The sequence below is a fragment of the Nerophis ophidion genome, linkage group LG14 (genome assembly GCF_033978795.1).
Source record: "Nerophis ophidion isolate RoL-2023_Sa linkage group LG14, RoL_Noph_v1.0, whole genome shotgun sequence".
Taxonomy (NCBI): domain Eukaryota; kingdom Metazoa; phylum Chordata; class Actinopteri; order Syngnathiformes; family Syngnathidae; genus Nerophis; species Nerophis ophidion.
In genome coordinates this window covers 26488798-26507111 of record NC_084624.1, presented here as the reverse complement: position 1 = coordinate 26507111, position 18314 = coordinate 26488798, and the positions used below count along the sequence as shown (strand labels likewise).

At 42.7% G+C, this 18314-nt stretch overlaps 1 protein-coding gene across 2 annotated transcripts in view; it reads right to left on the bottom strand.

Moving 5' to 3' along the window:
• LOC133568376 (adenylate cyclase type 1-like) overlaps nt 1–18314 on the bottom strand; it is a 160603-nt gene that overhangs the window by 92467 nt on the left and 49822 nt on the right. For both annotated transcript variants that reach the window (XM_061920273.1, XM_061920274.1), the window contains exon 4: nt 5346–5457. In XM_061920273.1, coding sequence (XP_061776257.1) covers nt 5346–5457 — 112 coding nt within the window. The remainder of the gene's footprint in view (nt 1–5345; nt 5458–18314) is intronic.

Sequence of the window (18314 nt, the reverse complement as noted above, 5' to 3'; positions counted from 1 at the left end):
AACTTTAACAACGCCCTGCGCGAAACCATTGATAGTATAGCACCGCTGAAGTTAAAAAAGGCTCCAAAAAGGCGTACGCCATGGTCTACTGAAGAAACTAGAGCTCAGAAATTATTATGTAGAAAGCTGGAACGCAAATGGCGCACGACTAAACTTGAGGTGCACCATCAAGCATGGAGTGATAGTTTAATAACTTATAAACGCATGCTTACCTTAGCTAAAGCTAAATATTACTCAAATCTCATCCGCATTAATAAAAACGATCCAAAATTTTTGTTTAGTACAGTAGCATCGCTAACCCAACAAGGGACTCCTTCCAGTAGCTCCACCCATTCGGCAGATGACTTTATGAAGTTCTTTAATAAGAAAATTTAACTTATTAGAAAGTGCGTCCCAGCTACAAATGGGTTATAGTAACACAGATACGACTGTATATACGGCGGATACTGCAATTATCCAAAATAGTTTCTCTCGTTTTGATGAAATAAAATTATAATAATTGTTACAACGTGTAAATGGAATAAAACAAACAGCATGTTTACTTGACCCACTTCCTGGGAAACTTATCAAGGAGCTTTTTGTATTATTAGGTCCATCAGTGCTAAATATTATAAACTTATCACTTTCCTCGGGCACTGTTCCCCTAGCATTCAAAAAAGCGGTTATTCATCCTCTCCTTAAAAGACCTAACCTCGATCCTGACGTCATGGTAAACTACCGACCGGTGTCTCACCTTCCCTTTATTTCGAAAATCCTCGAAAAAATTGTTGCAGAGCAGCTATATGAACACTTAGCGTTTAACAATCTATGTGAAACCTTTCAATCCGGTTTCAGGGCAAATCACTCGACTGAAACAGCCCTCGCAAAATTGACTAATGATCTATTGCTAACGATGGACTCTGATGCGTCATCTATGTTGCTGCTCCTCGATCTTAGCGCTGCTTTCGATACCGTCGATCATAATATTTTATTAGAGCGTATCAAAACACGAATTGGTATGTCGGACTCAGCCCTGTCTTGGTTTAACTCTTATCTTACTGATAGGATGCAGTGCGTCTCCCATAACAGTGTGACCTCGGACTATGTTAAGGTAACGTGTGGAGTTCCCCAGGGTTCGGTCCTTGGCCCTGTACTCTTCAGCATCTACATGCTGCCGCTGGGTGACGTCATACGCAAATACGGTATTAGCTTTCACTGCTATGCTGATGACACCCAACTCTACATGCCCCTAAAGCTGACCAACACGCCGGATTGTAGTCAGTTGGAAGAGTGTCTAAATGAAATTAAACAATGGATGTCCGCTAACTTTTTGCAACTTAACGCCAAAAAAACGGAAATGCTGATTATCGCTCCTGCTAGACACCGACCTCTATTTAATAATACAACTTTAACATTTGACAACCAAATAATAAAACAAGGTGACTCGGTAAAAAATCTGGGTATCATCTTCGACCCAGCGCTCTCCTTTGAGTCACACATTAAAAGCGTTACTAAAACGGCCTTCTTTCATCTCCGTAATATCGCTAAAATTCGCTCCATTTTGTCCACTAAAGACGCCGAGATCATAATCCATGCGTTTGTTACGTCTCGCGTCGATTACTGTAACGTATTATTTTCGGGTCTCCCCATGTCTAGCATTAAAAGATTACAGTTGGAACAAAATGCGGCTGCTAGACTTTTGACAAGAACAAGAAAGTTTGATCATATTACGCCTGTACTGGCTCACCTGCACTGGCTTCCTGTGCACTTAAGATGTGACTTTAAGGTTTTACTAATTACGTACAAAATACTACACGGTCTAGCTCCAGCCTATCTTGCCGATTGTATTGTACCATATGTCCCGGCAAGAAATCTGCGTTCCAAAGACTCCGGCTTATTAGTGATTCCTAAAGCCCAAAGAATGTCTGCGGGCTATAGAGCGTTTTCCGTTCGGGCTCCAGTACTCTGGAATGCCCTCCCGGTAACAGTTCGAGATGCTACCTCAGTAGAAGCATTTAAGTCTCACCTTAAAACTCATCTGTATACTCTAGCCTTTAAATAGACATCCTTTTTAGACCAGTTGATCTGCCGCTTCTTTTCTTTCTCCTATGTCCCCCCCTCCAAGGGAGGGGGTCCGGTCCGATGACCATGGATGAAGTACTGGCTGTCCAGAGTCGAGACCCAGGATGGACCGCTCGTCGGGACCCAGGATGGACCGCTCGCCTGTATTGGTTGGGGACATCTCTACGCTGCTGATCCGCCTCCGCTTGAGATGGTCTCCTGTGGACGGGACTCTCGCTGCTGTCTTGGATCCGCTTGAACTGAACTCTCGCGGCTGTGTTGGAGCCCCTATGGATTGAACTTTCACAGTATCATGTTAGACCCGCTCGACATCCATTGCTTTCGGTCCCCTAGAGGGGGGGGGGGGGTGCCCACATCTGAGGTCCTCTCCAAGGTTTCTCATAGTCAGCATTGTCACTGGCGTCCCACTGGATGTGAATTCTCCTTGCCCACTGGGTGTGAGTTTTCCTTGCCCTTTTGTGGGTTCTTCCGAGGATGTTGTAGTCGTAATGATTTGTGCAGTCCTTTGAGACATTTGTGATTTGGGGCTATATAAATAAACATTGATTGATTGATGTTGTTTTTAGGTTAGAGTTTTTATCCAATCAGAATTCAGCTAACTTATGTTGCCATGCTGTACGAAATCTGCCCAGGGCTTTAGAATCAACAATGCGGGTTTTTGTGCACTATAAGTGAACAGACACATACAGTTGATAGACAATTGCGATAGTCAATCAGATCACGAGTTGTTGTCGGTACGGCCTAATAGCTGGCCTCACTTTGAACGTGATATTTATGCATTCTGTGATTTGATACTCACTTGGGAGTTGGTCTGACTACGGCCAACTACCGACTACAAGTGGTACCATTGGCTTATACGGCGTCCAATGGGTTCTGCAAATTGTGGGTTCAAATATTTTATACGTTATTTTTTTCATGTTTCATTTGTTTTATACAATTACTTTAAATTTGACAGTACCACGTAAGATATGTTTTAATTGCTGAAGCGGGTTTATTGAAAGTTAAATGCGCCGAAAAATAGACAGTTTTGTACACTGTTGAGGGCGTTCAATTGTAGTGTGCAAATTTGTTTCTGTATAGTATCTCCAGCCGTGTCCATGTGAAGACATAAATTACGGTATTTTGAGAGGTGAAGTCGGACCAAGTAGGACATCACAAAAGGCCGAGGTGAGAAACGCACAAGGGGTTTAATGTTAGATATAGAACTATGAAGATGCTGTCCTCAGTTGTGACTGTTTAAGGAAAGCCCCATAGGCAGAATTTTACTGATTTGGTCCCTGCATCAATATAAGAAAGACATGTTAAACACAAGACAAGACTAGAGTGTAAGATTTAAGAAGCCTGCGCCTGATTCAAAGATTACTTCAAAATATGCTGTATTTATTTCAATACAAAAGGTCACCATTCCCCTTTTAGTCATTTCTATTTTTTGCATGTAAACAAGCGGTTTAAAAATAGAACTGTGCAAGCACATAGTAAAGGGAAAAAAACTTCTGTGAAAGCAAAAAAAAAGGTTTAGTTGTAATCTTTTTTGGATTAAAGGATTTGACAAGGGCATGTGCTGGGTGAAAGTAACAGATTACATGTAGATAATGCTGTGGCGGGAAGCGGGGTGCCTTAAGGGGCTCGGCGTCTGTGTCTGCCAAATAAGACTTTGAAACATTTATTTAGTCGAACATAAATTCAAGTCTTGTGTGAAATCAAATTCCCAGTGCAGATCTTCCCTGCAGCACGGGTGAAATATTGACTGATGGGAGACGCTGAACTCCTTCCCGCCATGGAAACGGAGCGAGAGAGATGAAGACAATTGCAACTTCATTCGGTCTTTGCACACAGCCAGCTTGGAGACGACGTTTGGCTTGGAGCAAATGTGAATAGATTCAAGGGCGCTGACAACTTTGCCACACTGCTTTGCCAACCTCAAATGAACTACTCAATATTTACCATATTTTCCGGACCATAGGGCGCACCGGTGTATAAGGCGCACTGCCGATGAGTGGGTCTATTTAGTTTTTATTTTCATACAAAAGGCGCAATAAAGGGGTCATATAATCATGATTTTTTTCTAAATGTAAACACTTTCTTGTGGTCTACATAACATGTAACGGTGGTTCTTCGGTCAAAATGTTGCATAGATTATGTTTTACAGATCATCTTCAAGTCGCTTTCTGACAGTCGCTTCAGGACGCGCTGTTTTGTGAGCTGTCTTATTTACGTGACTCACCTTCGACAGCGTCTTTTCTCCGTCATCTTTGTTGTAGCGGTGTAGCGTGCAAGGACGGGAGTGGTAAAAGTGTCAAAAGATGGCGCTGACTGTTTTAATGACATTCAGACTTTACTTCAATCAATAACAGAGCAGCGTCTTCTCATCCGGAAAGGGCCATGTGTCCCGTGAAAAACCTTCTGACTGGAACGCTCTAAAAACTAAAGTTCATTGCGTTAATAATGTAAACCTGTATGTTTTAGTGTTTTCATGGCATGTTTACTGACAGATGATAGTAAAAACCTTACACTACTTTATATTAGAAATGGCAACAGCGGAGGATGAATGTCCCATAACAAAAACATAGAGAAAAAGAAGAAGCTCATCGACTATGGTGTCTCCACAAACTACAAAGGCGGAAGCACACGCAAATTTTCAGGACTAATGCAGATCCCAAGTACAGATCAGCAGGGACCAGAAGGTAAGAAAAGTTACTTTTGCATAATATGGCTATACAAAACGCCAGATAATATTTCTTACTTTATAGACACACCATAGTAATACTCATATGTTTAATGTGCCGACAATCCAAGCAGTGCGGCTTCATAGTTTACCAAAGACGCACTAAAACATTTTAATAGATTTTTGAGCGCCTTATGTAATGTTGTATATTTTCAATGGAACATAAACTATGTTAGTGTTGTTTACTTGAGTCATATTGTAGTCCACACATATCTCTTATGTGTGACTGCCATCTATCCTTTCACCATGTACCAAATAAAATAGCTTGGAGGTTGGTAAGCACAACCAAAATTATTTTGTACATTAGGCGCACCGGATTATAAGGCGCACTGCCGGTTTTTGATAAAATGAAAGGATTTTAAGTGCGTCTCATAGTCCGAAAAACACGGCACACATCTGAAGGAGGGGGGTCGAGTATTCCCAAGTGACACAACGCTGAAGCATTGCATGCATTGTACACAGACACGCATCTTCTCTGCGTCGGTCGTTCAGCTACGGCAATAGGGTCGACACCAACACTGATGGATGGATTGGCTGGGTAAAAAAAAGCCAGACTCACCGTGGCGAGTTCATCAAACTTTCCAAACAGCTCATTCAGGAGTTTCACCAGTTCCTGGGCGGTGCACTGGGAGGCCAAGCTGGTGAATCCTACGATATCTGCAAACAGGATGCTGCAATGGGCAAAAGAAAGGAAGAAGTACTTATATTTCTGATTGTAGGGAGCCAACCAGGGTGATCCTTCTGGGCTGCATTCACTCTCTGGGCCTGATCTACTAAAGGTGTGCGTGTATTAAAACATGTGCAAACTTGATAGCGCACCCAAAGCTGAACTTCTTGGCTTGTGCGCAGAAATAAGTTGCACAAACCATTTAGCGTGTCTGTCTTTTAAAATGTGCAGAATATACAATACTCAAAACCAGTGAAGTTGGCCCTTTGTGTAATTCGTAAATAAAAACAGAATAAAATGATTTGCAAATTCTTTTCAACTTTTATTCAATTGAATAGACTGCAAAGACAAAATATTTAATGTTTGAACTGAGAAACTTTACTTTTTTTTTGGAAATAATCATTAAGTTAGAATTTAAAGGCCTACTGAAACCCACTACTACCCACCACGCAGTCTGATAGTTTATATATCAATGATGAAATATTAACATTGCAACACATGCCAATACGGCCTTTTTTGTTTACTAAATTACAATTTTAAATTTCCCGGGAGTTTTGTCTTGAAAACGTCGTGTAATGATGACATGTACACAAGACGTCATAGGTTTTTAGGAAGTATGAGCGCTGCACACACACACAGCTAAAAGTTGTCTGCTTTAACGGCATAATTACACAGTATTTTGGAAATGTGTGTTACTGAATCTTTTGCAATTTGTTCAATTAATATTGGAGAAGTCACAGTAGAAAGATGGAGTTGGGAAGCTTTAGCCTTTAGCCACACAAACACACGGTGATTCCTTGTTTAAAATTCCTGGAGCTGAAACTTTACTACGGATCAGAGCACGGTCAAGCAAACATGAATCACGACGGAATGTCAACCAGCAGTTTTCGGTGAGAAAATTGTGGTAAAAAGTTGCTTCTTACCGGAGAAAAGCTGAGCTTGTGCCGCCCATAAAGCTGCCGTCGACTCTCCTGAGACATTGGCATCAACACATCCGTGGACAAACCCCTCCAACTATCAGGTACTATTTAACTCACTAAAACACTAGCAACACAATAGAAAGATAAGGGATTTTCCAGAATTATCCTAGTAAATGTCTCTAAAAACATCAGAATCCGTCCCAATGCAATCGCGTTTTTATTTTTTTTTACTTATTTTTTTTAACCTTTTTTTTTTTCTAGTCCGTCGCTATCAATATCCTCAAACACAAATCTTTCATTTCTCGCTAGAATTAATGGGGAAATTGTCGTTTTCTCGTTCTGAATAGCACTTTTTGTTGGAGGAACCCATTAAAGTTGTTATTCCCATTGTTTTTATTCTTTTTGTAATATTTCTCTATTTTGTTTCCTTTTAAACCCCCATTATTTACTTTTTACTCTTTTTTAAATTGATCTCAACTCTGTACACTGCTGCTGGAATTTTAATTTTCCTGAAGGAACTCACCTGAAGGAATCAATAAAGTACTATCTATCTATCTATCTATCTATCTAAAAACAATGTGAATATGTGAGTGTGGAGAGACGCAGCCGACGGGCCGACAGCGGGCGGACAGAGGCGTTCTGGACCAGAATGGAGGCCAGGAGGTGGGGCATGCGGCGGCGAGGAGAGGCGTGACGCACGCGGAGCGGCAGGACGGCAATCGGAGTCAGGTGCGTAGGACACACACCTGCTCACAATCTGCGCATCTCCTCCTAGACTTTAAGAGAGGCGGAGGGGGCACAATCGGGAGAGAGAGGAGTTAACCATGGCAACCCGACCACGAGCACGACAACAGAGCACGGCAAGATTAGTCCCCGCCACAGACGCAGCAGGCGAGCACCGAAAGGTGCAATGCGACCAGGAAGCAGAACCGGCGCACTAGAAATGGGCGCGCCCGACTGGCCCGAAGAAAGGTTGTGCGAAACAATAAAAGCAAATCAAACCTGCTACGACGCGTCGTGTGTCCAGTGTCACCGCAACCCACACAAGGACGGCTGGGAGTCCGTCACAGTGAGGAGCCCCCACACGTGTGACGTCATCGTCTGCGACTTCCGGTAGAGGCAGGGCATTTCTCTCAGCACCGAAAGTTGCGAACTTTATCGTAGATGTTCTCCACTAAATCCTTTCAGCAAAAATATGGCAAGATCGCAAAATGATCAGGTATGACACATAGAATGGACCTGCTATCCCCGTTTACATAAGAAAATCGCATTTCAGTAGCCCTTTAATGGCAGCAACACATTGCAAAAAAGTTGTCACAGGCGCATTTTTACCACTGTGTTACATGGCCTTTCCTTTTAACAACACTCAGTAAATGTTTGGGAACTGAGGAGACCAATTTTTTCGGCTTTTCAAGAATAATTGATTCCCGTTTTTGCTTGATGTACAGCTTAAGTTGTTCAACAGTCTCACCATAGCCTCTAGTCTTGTGGTATTTTAGGCTTCATTTTCAATGGGAGACAGGTCTGGACTACAGGCAAGCCGGTGTAGTACCCGCACTCTTTTACTATGAAGCCATGTGATAACGCTGCTTGGATGGCAACATACAAACCCCGTTTCCTTATGAGTTGGGAAATTGTGTTAATTGTAAATATAAACGAAATACAATGATTTGCAAATTATTTTCAACCCATATTTAGTTGAATATGCTACAAAGACAACATATTTGATGTTCAAACTGATAAACACTTTTTTTTTTTTTTGCAAATAATCATTAACTTTAGGATTTGATGCCAGCAACACGTGACAAAGAAGTTGGGAAAGGTGGCAATAAATACTGAGAAAGTTGAGGAATGCTCATCAAACACTTAGTTGGAACATCCCACAGGTGTGCAGGCTAATTGGGAACAGTTGGGTGCCATGATTGGGTATAAAAGCAGCTTCCATGAAATGCTAAGTAATTCACAAACAAGGATGGGGCGAGGGTCCCCAATTTATAAGCAAATTGTCGAACAGCTTTAGAACAACATTTCTCAACGAGCTATTGCAAGGAATTTAGGGATTTTACCATCTACCGTCCGTAAAATCATCAAAACGTTCAGAGAATCTAGAGAAATCACTGCATGTAAGCGATGATATTATGGACCGTTGATCCCTCAGGCGGTACTGCATCAAAAACCGACATCAGTGTGTAAAGGATATCACCACATGGGCTCAGGAACACTTCACAAAACCACTGTCAGTAACTACAGTTGGTTGCTACATCTGTAAGTGCAAGTTATGCAAAGCAAAACCCATTTATCAACAACACTAAGGAACACTGCTGGCTTCGCTGGGCCCGAGTTCATCTAAGATGGACTGATGTAAAGTGGAAAAGTGTTCTGTGGTCTGACAAGTCCACATTTCAAATTATATTTGGAAACTGTGGACGTGGTGTCCTCCGGAACAAAGAGGAAAATAACCATCCGGATTGTTATTGGCGCAAAGTTCAAAAGCCAGCATCTGTGATGGTATGGGGGTGCATTAGTGCCCAAGGCATGGGTAACTTACACATCTGTGAAGGCACCATTAATGCTGAATGGTCCATACAGGTTTTGGAGCAACATATGTTGTCATCCAAGCAACGTTATCATGGATGCCCCTGCTTATTTCAGCAAGACAATGCCAAGCCACGTGTTACAACAGCGTGGTTTCGTAGTAAAAGAGTGCGGGTACTTTCCTGGCCCGCCTGCAGTCCAGACCTGTCTCCCATGGAAAATGTGTGGCGCATTATGAAGCGTAAAATACGACAGCGGAGACACCGGACTGTTGAACGACTGAAGCTCTATATAAAACAAGAATGGGAAAGAATTCCGCTTTCAAAGCTTCAACAATTAGTTTCCTCAGTTCTCAAACATTTATTGAGTGTTGTTAAAAGAAAAGATGATGTAACACAGTGGTGAACATGCCCTTTCCCAACTACTTTGGCATGTGTTGCAGCCATGAAATTCTAAGTTAATTATTATTTGCAAAAAAAAAAATTGAGTTTATGAGTTTGAACATCAAATATCTTGTCTTTGTAGTGCATTCAACTGAATATGGGTTGAAAAGGATTTGCAAATCATTGTATTCCGTTTATATTTCCATCTAACACAATTTCCCAACTCATATGGAAACGGGGTTGGTATGTTGCTCCAAAACCTGTATGTACCTTTCAACATTAATGGTGCCTTCACAGATGTGTAAGTTACCCTTGCCTTGGGCACTAATGCACTCCCATACCATCACCGATGTTGGCTTTTGAACTTTGCGTCGATAACAGTCTGGATGGTTCGCATCCCCTTTGGTCCGGATGACACGATGTCGAATTTTTCCAGAAACAATTTGAAATGTGGACTCGTCAGACCACAGAACACTTTTCCACTTTGCATCAGTCCATCTTAGATGATCTCGGGCCCAGAGAAGCCGGCAGCGTTTCTGGATGTTGTTGATAAATGGCTTTCGCTTTGCATAGTTGAGCTTTAACTTGCACTTACAGATGTAGCGACAAACTGTTTTTAGTGACAGTGGTTTTCTGAAGTGTTCCTGAGCCCATGTGGAGATATCCTTTAGACATTAATGTCAGTTGTTGATACAGTGCCGTCTGAGGGATCGAAGGTCACGGTCATTCATGTTGGTTTCCGGCCATGCCTCTTAAGTGGAGTGATTTCCCCAGATTCTTTGAACCTTTTGATGATATCATGGACTGTAGATATTGAAATCCTTAAATTTTTTGCAGTTGCACTTTGAGAAATGTTGTTCTTAAACTGTTTGACTATTTGCTCACGCAGTTGTGGATAAAGGGGTGTACCTCGCCCCATCCTTTCTTGTGAAAGCTGAGCATTTTTTGGGAAGCTGTTTTTATACCCAATCATGGCACCCACCTGTTCCCAATTAGCCTGCACACCTGTGAGATATTCCAAATAAGTGTTTGATGAGCATTCCTCAACTTTATCAGTATTTATTACCATCTTTCCCAACTTCTTTGTCACGTGTTGCTGGCATCAAATTCTAAAGTTAATGATTATTTGCAAAAAAAAAAGTTTATCAGTTTGAACATCAAATATGTTGTCTTTGTAGCATATTCAACTGAATATGGGTTGAAAAGGATTTGCAAATCATTGTATTCCGTTTATATTTACATCTAACACAATTTCCTAACTCATATGGAAACGGGGTTTGTACTTAATTTTATAGATTCCCAGTGCTGTTTACCGCATGGTGTTTGTATCTTAAACAGGCCATTACAGTATTACGTATGTATAGCTAGTGCGCTATTGTTTGCCTTGCTGTTGTGTAGCTGCACGCTCCTAATAGCCTATAACCTATTATGTTTACCTTTTAACTAAAATACAAGAAAAGGACATCTAGATGTTAACTGGTTGTCCAGCTTTGCACGTGTAAACGCGCTGCAGGACTGCTCGTATCGGAGATTGTGGATGCAAAAAGAAATAATCCGATATTTTTTGTTTTTCCGATATCGCACTGATATACCGCCGCCACTAGCAGTAACTAAAAATCAATTTCCACCCGGCTGTAGGGAAATATAACCACACTTGTCCTGACATTCTAATGTTAACAAACAACTTTCACACAAAAAGTCCACATAAATGATTCATTAGAATTTAGAAGAAGCGAGGAGGATTAACATGCAACGAAAATACGATGTCCAATCATGGCTGCCACACTTTGGCCGCCTCTGTGTTGTCTGTCAGATGTCACCCAAGACGAGGGGCGACGGATTAATTAACGCCGACACTTTAATTGGCCACAATCAGCGAGTGACTGACAAATATTTTGGACGGTGAATGTTGCATTAGCACAAATGGAATCCCAGCACCGCAGTGGGCCAAATGTGACACCTTAACTTGCATTGTGGATACATACTGTACACAACAGCGGCCAATAATAGAGCAAAGGACTGGATACAACCCAAATTGATTTTGAATAGGCAGCCTACACAACACATGTCCAGTTATCTAATCCCTGGAGGTAACACAATAAATCCTGTTGCAAGCCCACTAAAGACTGAGAGAGCCAAATTAAGTTTATTTTTTCCAGTTAATTCTTTAAGTAAGCCTTGTCTTTTTGTATTTCTACCCTGGCATCTCCGGCTTGACGGTAGGCAGCAGGGAGGAGTAATTATTTTATTTCTTTCTCATTTCCGAGCTGCAATGGAAAACGAAAATTAACAAACCACAGCAATCTTATTTAATGCTTGGTAAGCGTTTCTAGAGATAGGTTTTACGGATCTTAAAGAGTCGGTCAAAATACTGAATTGTTATGGTTGTTTTTTTTAATCAAGGAAAACATCCACTGGTAGTGGTTTTCACACAAAATGTGGATGAGAATAATTTACATTTACACAAATAAAACTCAATTGGTGGGTATTATTCTAAAATACTGACTATATTTTTGTTTTGTTTTCAGTTCAGTTATTTATTTCATTCATAAAAAAATCAAACAAAGAAATAAAATGAAAAAAACAACAACATAATATTAATCTAGATGAGGCATTTCCTGACGGAATTGCGTGTGAATGCTCCAATGCTGAAGTTGGACTGAAAACCTGATAGAATGTAGTATGAATGTAAGAATAGTATGAATGATGAAATGGTTTGAATGTTAAAGAGTTTTAATTTCCAGAAAAAACGGAATTTAGTTAGGAACTTGGGAAAGTGTTAGCTGGATGAGTGGAATGTGTTGAAGTTGTAATGGTTTGAATAGGTTGAAAAATGTGCGAATTGTGGAAGTTTAAAAAATGGACGATTCAGTTTGAGTTTGGAAAATTTCCCTGAAAACTGGGGATTCTTGAAAATTGTTGAAGGAGAGCACACCATTCCCGAACAGGCTGAATATTTACAACAGTTAGAACGGTTTGAAACGGATGACAAATGTGGGAATTGTGGTACTTTGAAAAATGTCCCATTCTTTTCAATGGGAATTTCATGGAAATTTGGGAATTTGGGGAATTTTTGGGAAAATGCTAAGACTTGAATATTCTGAAGGAGTTGAAATGGTTGGTGTTGGAATGTTTCAAATCGGTCGAGAAATGTGGAAGTAGTAACATTTTTATTGAAAAATGGTATTAAGGAGTTCAAGAAATTTCAGGGGAACTGGGAATTTTTTCAGTTAAAAAAACAGCTTAGTTTTTGTCCTGATTAAGAGGAATGTTTGGTCGGTGGAACGGTTGCAGTGGGTTGAAATGTGGAAGGAATAGTCGCCACAAAAAAGGGTTTGAAAAAAATTCAATTGTGGGACGTCCTGGAAATTTTTTTTACCTAGAAAAAAAGTTTAAATTTCCATGATGAGTGGAATATGTTAAAGGTAGGAAGATGTGGAATCGGTGGAAGTTTGAGAAATGGCCAATTAATTTTGAATTGGAAAAAAGTCCCGTAAAACCTGGAATTCTGGGAAATCTGGTAATTTTTGGAATTTGTCAAGGGAAAGCCTTCGAATTCGAATAGGCTGAACAGTTTGCAGTTGGAACAGTTTGAATCGGATGAAAAATGCTTTGGAGCATTCACACAATTATGAATGAAAAATGCTCGTACCAGTATATTGTACAACCCATGTGTATGCTTAACTATATTAAAACAAAGAACCATAAAAATTAAATAAAAATAATGAAAAATTTAAATGAATTCAAAAGTGACTCTGATTTTGTAGTCTAGTTGCCGGTCGGGTGACAATGGGCATAAAAGAAAAATGCTCCCAAACGAATGGCTTAGTGCATCGCTTCTCATTGTTTACTTAAAAGAGCCGTTTGTAAGATCCAATTCAATTGAAAATATCACATCTCTAAGTGCTTTGAGGCCATGCCAGGACATGATTTTATTCTATGCGGAATTATAGGGAAATATATATATTTTTAGGGTGGACGGCAACCATGAAATGACCGCTTCATTGTCAGCAGCAATGACTTCATGTGACCTCCCTTGTGCCCTGTTATTTTTGGCTTACCTCATTTCAACCGCCATTGTCTTTTACCTAGAGCAGGGGTGTCAAATTTGTTTTCATTGAGGGCCTTTCGCAGTTACGGCTGCCTTCAGAGGGCCGCTTTTAACAATGAGTAATATATGAATATACATGTATATATGAAGAGTTCATACGCAAAAACCGATAAACGCCATTTTGATAAAGTTTAGCCCAGCCTCGGTAATATATAGTCCGCCACTTCTATTGTGGTATACCAAAATCAATTTGTTTGCAAATGCAGACAAATGCCGCTTTTAACGTCATTTAGTTCAGCGATTTATTGCAAAGGCCGATAAGCGCCATGGATCATTTACCACAAAAGCCGATATATCCGTTTGCCCAACCAGGGCTGCAGTACGGGATCACGTGACAAACAAAATGGCGGCGCGCACGGACTCACTCAGTGTTGTTATCCACGCATGAATCATTTGGAAGCTTCTCCTGTGAACACTGTTAAGCCAGCGAAAAAAACTGACCTGTTGAAGTTATTTGATGTTGGCGCTAGCACGCGTGTCCGTGAGTTTTACACCGCTGCGTTAAACGATGTTGTCGAGCATGGAGCTAATGTCGATAGCGATGATGAGTGAGCTGTTATCTGCACAGGAGTGTTTTTGATAGGCAAACCAGGTTGAGCATTTGTGGTTGTTTTATTAATAAAACATTGTCTTCATTGCAACACTGTTTTTTTGTTTGTTTTTTGTGCTGAAAAGCACAAGGTAAATATGTGAGGTCACAGTTCCAAAAAAGCATGTCCGGTTAGCAAGTACGAAAAAACAATGTTCGCAGGGACAGCTAGATTTATGCGTACCAAGGGATCGAAACTGTTAAATAATGAAGTAAATAAATGTGAACAGTTGTTACCTTGAAATGTGGCTTTCGATAAATTTCACGTTCTGTTTTTCTCTCTATCTTTATCTTGAATATTATGCGAAATAACGACCGCAAAGAAAACGATTTTGGAGATATCTGTTTTTGCAACATATCATAATTTGGATATATCTGCTTTTGACGTAAAACCACATCAAACACTCTTATTTGAAAGCCATTCATTACATCAGCATTTCTTAAAAGTTTAGGCTTTCATGACTTGCTTATGTTGATATTAAATAAACCATTGTATGCTTGTACATGTACCGGCAACACCAGCAGGCAGAAAATCGTTAATATACAGAATCGGTCAAAATGGATTTATCTGCTTTTGCATATGAACTCTTCATATATATATACAGTAATACATTAACAACATTTTTTTTACATAAGCTGCAACAAAAATAATTAAATTTTACTTTAAAAACTGGCACAATTCACCATAATTTTACGGTAAAAGCTGTTATGATCCGCTGCCCGGATCATATTCTCTTTATGTTTTCAGTTCACTTGTGTTCTCAGCATCTGTTGGTCTGTTGGTCTTGTTTGCTCCCATGCAACAAGTTACGCTCTTGGTTACGCTCATAGTCTGCATTTTTGATACTAGCATCTTTTGGCTACCCTTTTGTTTTCCGTGCCGTGGGCACCGCGCAGTATATTTTGTTCTGCAACTAGAATAAATAATTTATTCTCACCTGCAAGCCGCTTCCTGACATACCTCTGCATCTTGAAAAGACGACCTCTGGCATCACAATGCCACGCAAGTGTAACAGAAGACCAACAGCAAACAGTCTTTTCGAAGAGGGCGTGGAGGATTTCGGCTATGGGACGTGGCTGGTCTTAAAGGCGATGAAGAGAGAGACTCTCTGGTATTCACCTTTGGAGCGTGAAGACCTTTTGTGGGGGCCTAACGGTTCATTAGTCCAAATCGACTCCATCTGGCCCGGGGATGTCCGCTCACAGCCAGCCCGAACGCGTCAGCGAAAGTGGAAGTCACCCAAGAACACTTCGGCTCGCGGCAAAGACGCACCAATCCCACAACGTTTCCCTCCGGCGCAAAGGCAGCTACAAGCAGCCCAGGATTCTCTTCAGATAGTTGGTAATTATAATGACCATGTTTTCAAAGATTTCTCCGGCTGGCCTGTCAATCAGTGGGATTGCAGCTATGACGTCATCCCGTTGGCGCCCCCTAATGACACGCCCCCTGATGACACGCCCCTGCCCACTTTTGATGACATCATAGACAAAGACATTTTTTTACATTCTGTTAATTCTTACTGTCAACCACTTCCTAATAACTTTTTTTCGACAATTAAACACTATCAGGACATTTTTGTTAATTGTAGGTCTAGTCAGTCCCAGTCACCTTCTGACTTTCAAGCTCAGCCCCCAATTACTTTGGCCCCACCCCCTATGGCTCAAACTCCGCCCACTCCTATGTTTTCTCCCTCCTGGTCGTCACTACAGTCCACTACGGGGGTGGCTCAGTTCCTGCCAGCCGAACTGACACGCCCTGCAAAACCTTCTCTGCCTGCTGTTGCTCCAAGCCCGTCTCCGCCTCCTCTGTCTGCCGTGCCACGTGTTGCTCAGCCTTCTCCACTTCCTGTTCCAGCCCACTCATCATCTGGGACAATCCTTGAAAAGTACAGTCCTGCTTGGGTGGATGAGTAGTACCGGAAGGTACTAACTGAACTAAAACTTGAGGAACAATCCCAAGCGTCAGGGGACACTTTGTCTGCAATTGGGGGGTCAAATAGACATTTTGTACAATCAGAAGGGGAGGAGTCTAGCCCCCTCCTGACTTCCCTCCTCCCACCCTTAAGGACAATTCCAGACCACAGGAAGCGTGTCTGGTATCCGCTTCTTGAGTGGGGGCTAGTGCTAGGAGCTAAGCCCAGCCAAGTCCGCAACACCCGGCCCGGCCACCACCAACAGTCCTTCAGCATGCTAAGCCGCAACCCCCGGCCCGGCCACCACCACCAGTCTTTCAGCCCGCCAAGCTGCTACCTCCGGCCCGGCCACCACCACCGGTCTTTCGGCCTGCCAAGCCGCAACCTCCCGCCCGGTCACCACCGCCAGTCTTTCGGCCTGCTGGGCCACCAGCACAAGGTTAGCACCAAGTCCAAGGCTGGTTCTCACACCAGCACCTGCACCAAGGCTGGTTCCCACACCAGCACCTGCACCAAGGCTGGTTCCCCCACCAGCACCTGCACCAAGTCTGGTTCCCACACCAGCATCTGCTCTAAGTCTGGTTCCCACACCAGCACCTGCACCAAGTCTGGTTCCCACACCAGCACCTGCATCAAGTCTGGTTCCCACACCAGCACCTGCACCAAGTCTGGTTCCCACACCAGCACCTGCACCAAGTCTGGTTCCCACACCAGCACCTGCACCAAGTCTGGTTCCCACACCAGCACCTGCTCCAAGTCTGGTTCCCACACCAGCAGCTGCTCCAAGTCTGGTTCCCACACCAGCACCTGTTCCAAGTCTGGTTCCCACACCAGCACGTGCTTCCATGACGACGACGCTGGCGCCTCCTACTTCCACGACGACGACGGCTCCGCCTCCTGCTTCCACGACGACGACGGCCCCGCCTCCTGCTTCCACGACGACGACGGCCCCGCCTCCTGCTTCCACGACGACAACGGCTCCGCCTCCTGCATCCACGACGAAGACAGCGCCGCCTCCTGCTTCCACTATGACGACGGCGCCGCCTCCTGCTTCATCGTCGACGACGACGCCTGCTGCTCCGGCTTCCTTCCACAGCGACGACGATGCCTGCTCCTTCGGTTTCCACGGCGACGACGATGCCTACCGCTTCCACGGCGACGTCTGCTCTCTCTTCGTCTTCGGTGGGCCTTGCCAGGGCGCCGCCACCTTCCTCGCCCTCATCGTCGTCTCAGCGACCTCGAGTGGTTCGTCTGCACAAGCAGCTCTCTCAGAGGTCAGTGAATGAACGCCAGTGGCGCAAACAGCAACGACGCCCAGGACGTTGTCATATAAATCTCCAGCTGCTGTACTTCTGGCGCCACTCACGCGCACCTTCTCGGCGGCCACGACTGTGGCCTTTCCGTGGTCGCCCGTCTCGCCTGCGGCAGCGGCGTTCCATTCGCCGCAGCCACCTGACTCGTCCCCGGTGGATCCACCGGGGACACTTAGCCTGGCGACCCACCACCAAGTCCTCCCTCAGCCCTCCCTGTACTCTTGAACAGTATCTTAGTGATTTGGGTTGTATTTTTTCCAAGGGACATCTTGAATCTGTCCTTTAAGGGGGGGTTCACTTGTGTTCTCAGCACCTGTTGAGTTTGTGTAGCTCAGTTGCCACGATGGCAGATTACGGTCACCTGCCTCTGGTTAGTGTTCGGAACGCGCACCTGTTGCACGGGCACTAATCAGAGGGCTATTTAGTTTACGCGCTGGCCTCTTTCGGTCTGTTGGTCTTGTTTGCTCCCATGCAACAAGTTACGCTCTTGGTTACGCTCATAGTCTGCATTTTTGCTACTAACATCTTTTGGCTACCCTTTTGTTTTCCGTGCCGTGGGCACCGCGCAGCATATTTTGTTCTGCAACTAGAATAAACAATTTATTCTCACCTGCTGGCCGCTTCCTGACATCCCTCTGCATCCTGAAAAGACGACCTCCGGCATCACAACGCCACGCAAGCGTAACAAAAGCAGTGGGTTTTTCACAGCATATAAACAAATTGAATAAATGGAGAAACAATACCACTGTTTTTAGAGGTAAAATTCAAGCACCAGAGCTGTCAGTTTTTTTGTTTTTTACCGTAAAATCTTGTTGTTTTTTGTTTGTTATTTAATGTTGTAGTGTCTTACTGTATGTGGAGAAAAAAACAGTAGTACAGTTTTTTTAATTTTTTAACCGTAAAATATATTGTCAATTTTAAAATTTACAATTTGATTGATAATTTGTTTTGAAATCATAAGTCAAGCAGATATTTAAGTAGAGTATTTCTCTTTAATTTAACAAAAAGTATTTCTGGAATACATGATAATATTAAGATTTTGAAAATATTGAATTTTAAAAGATATGCAATTGCATGCAGTACATGATTTTTAATGT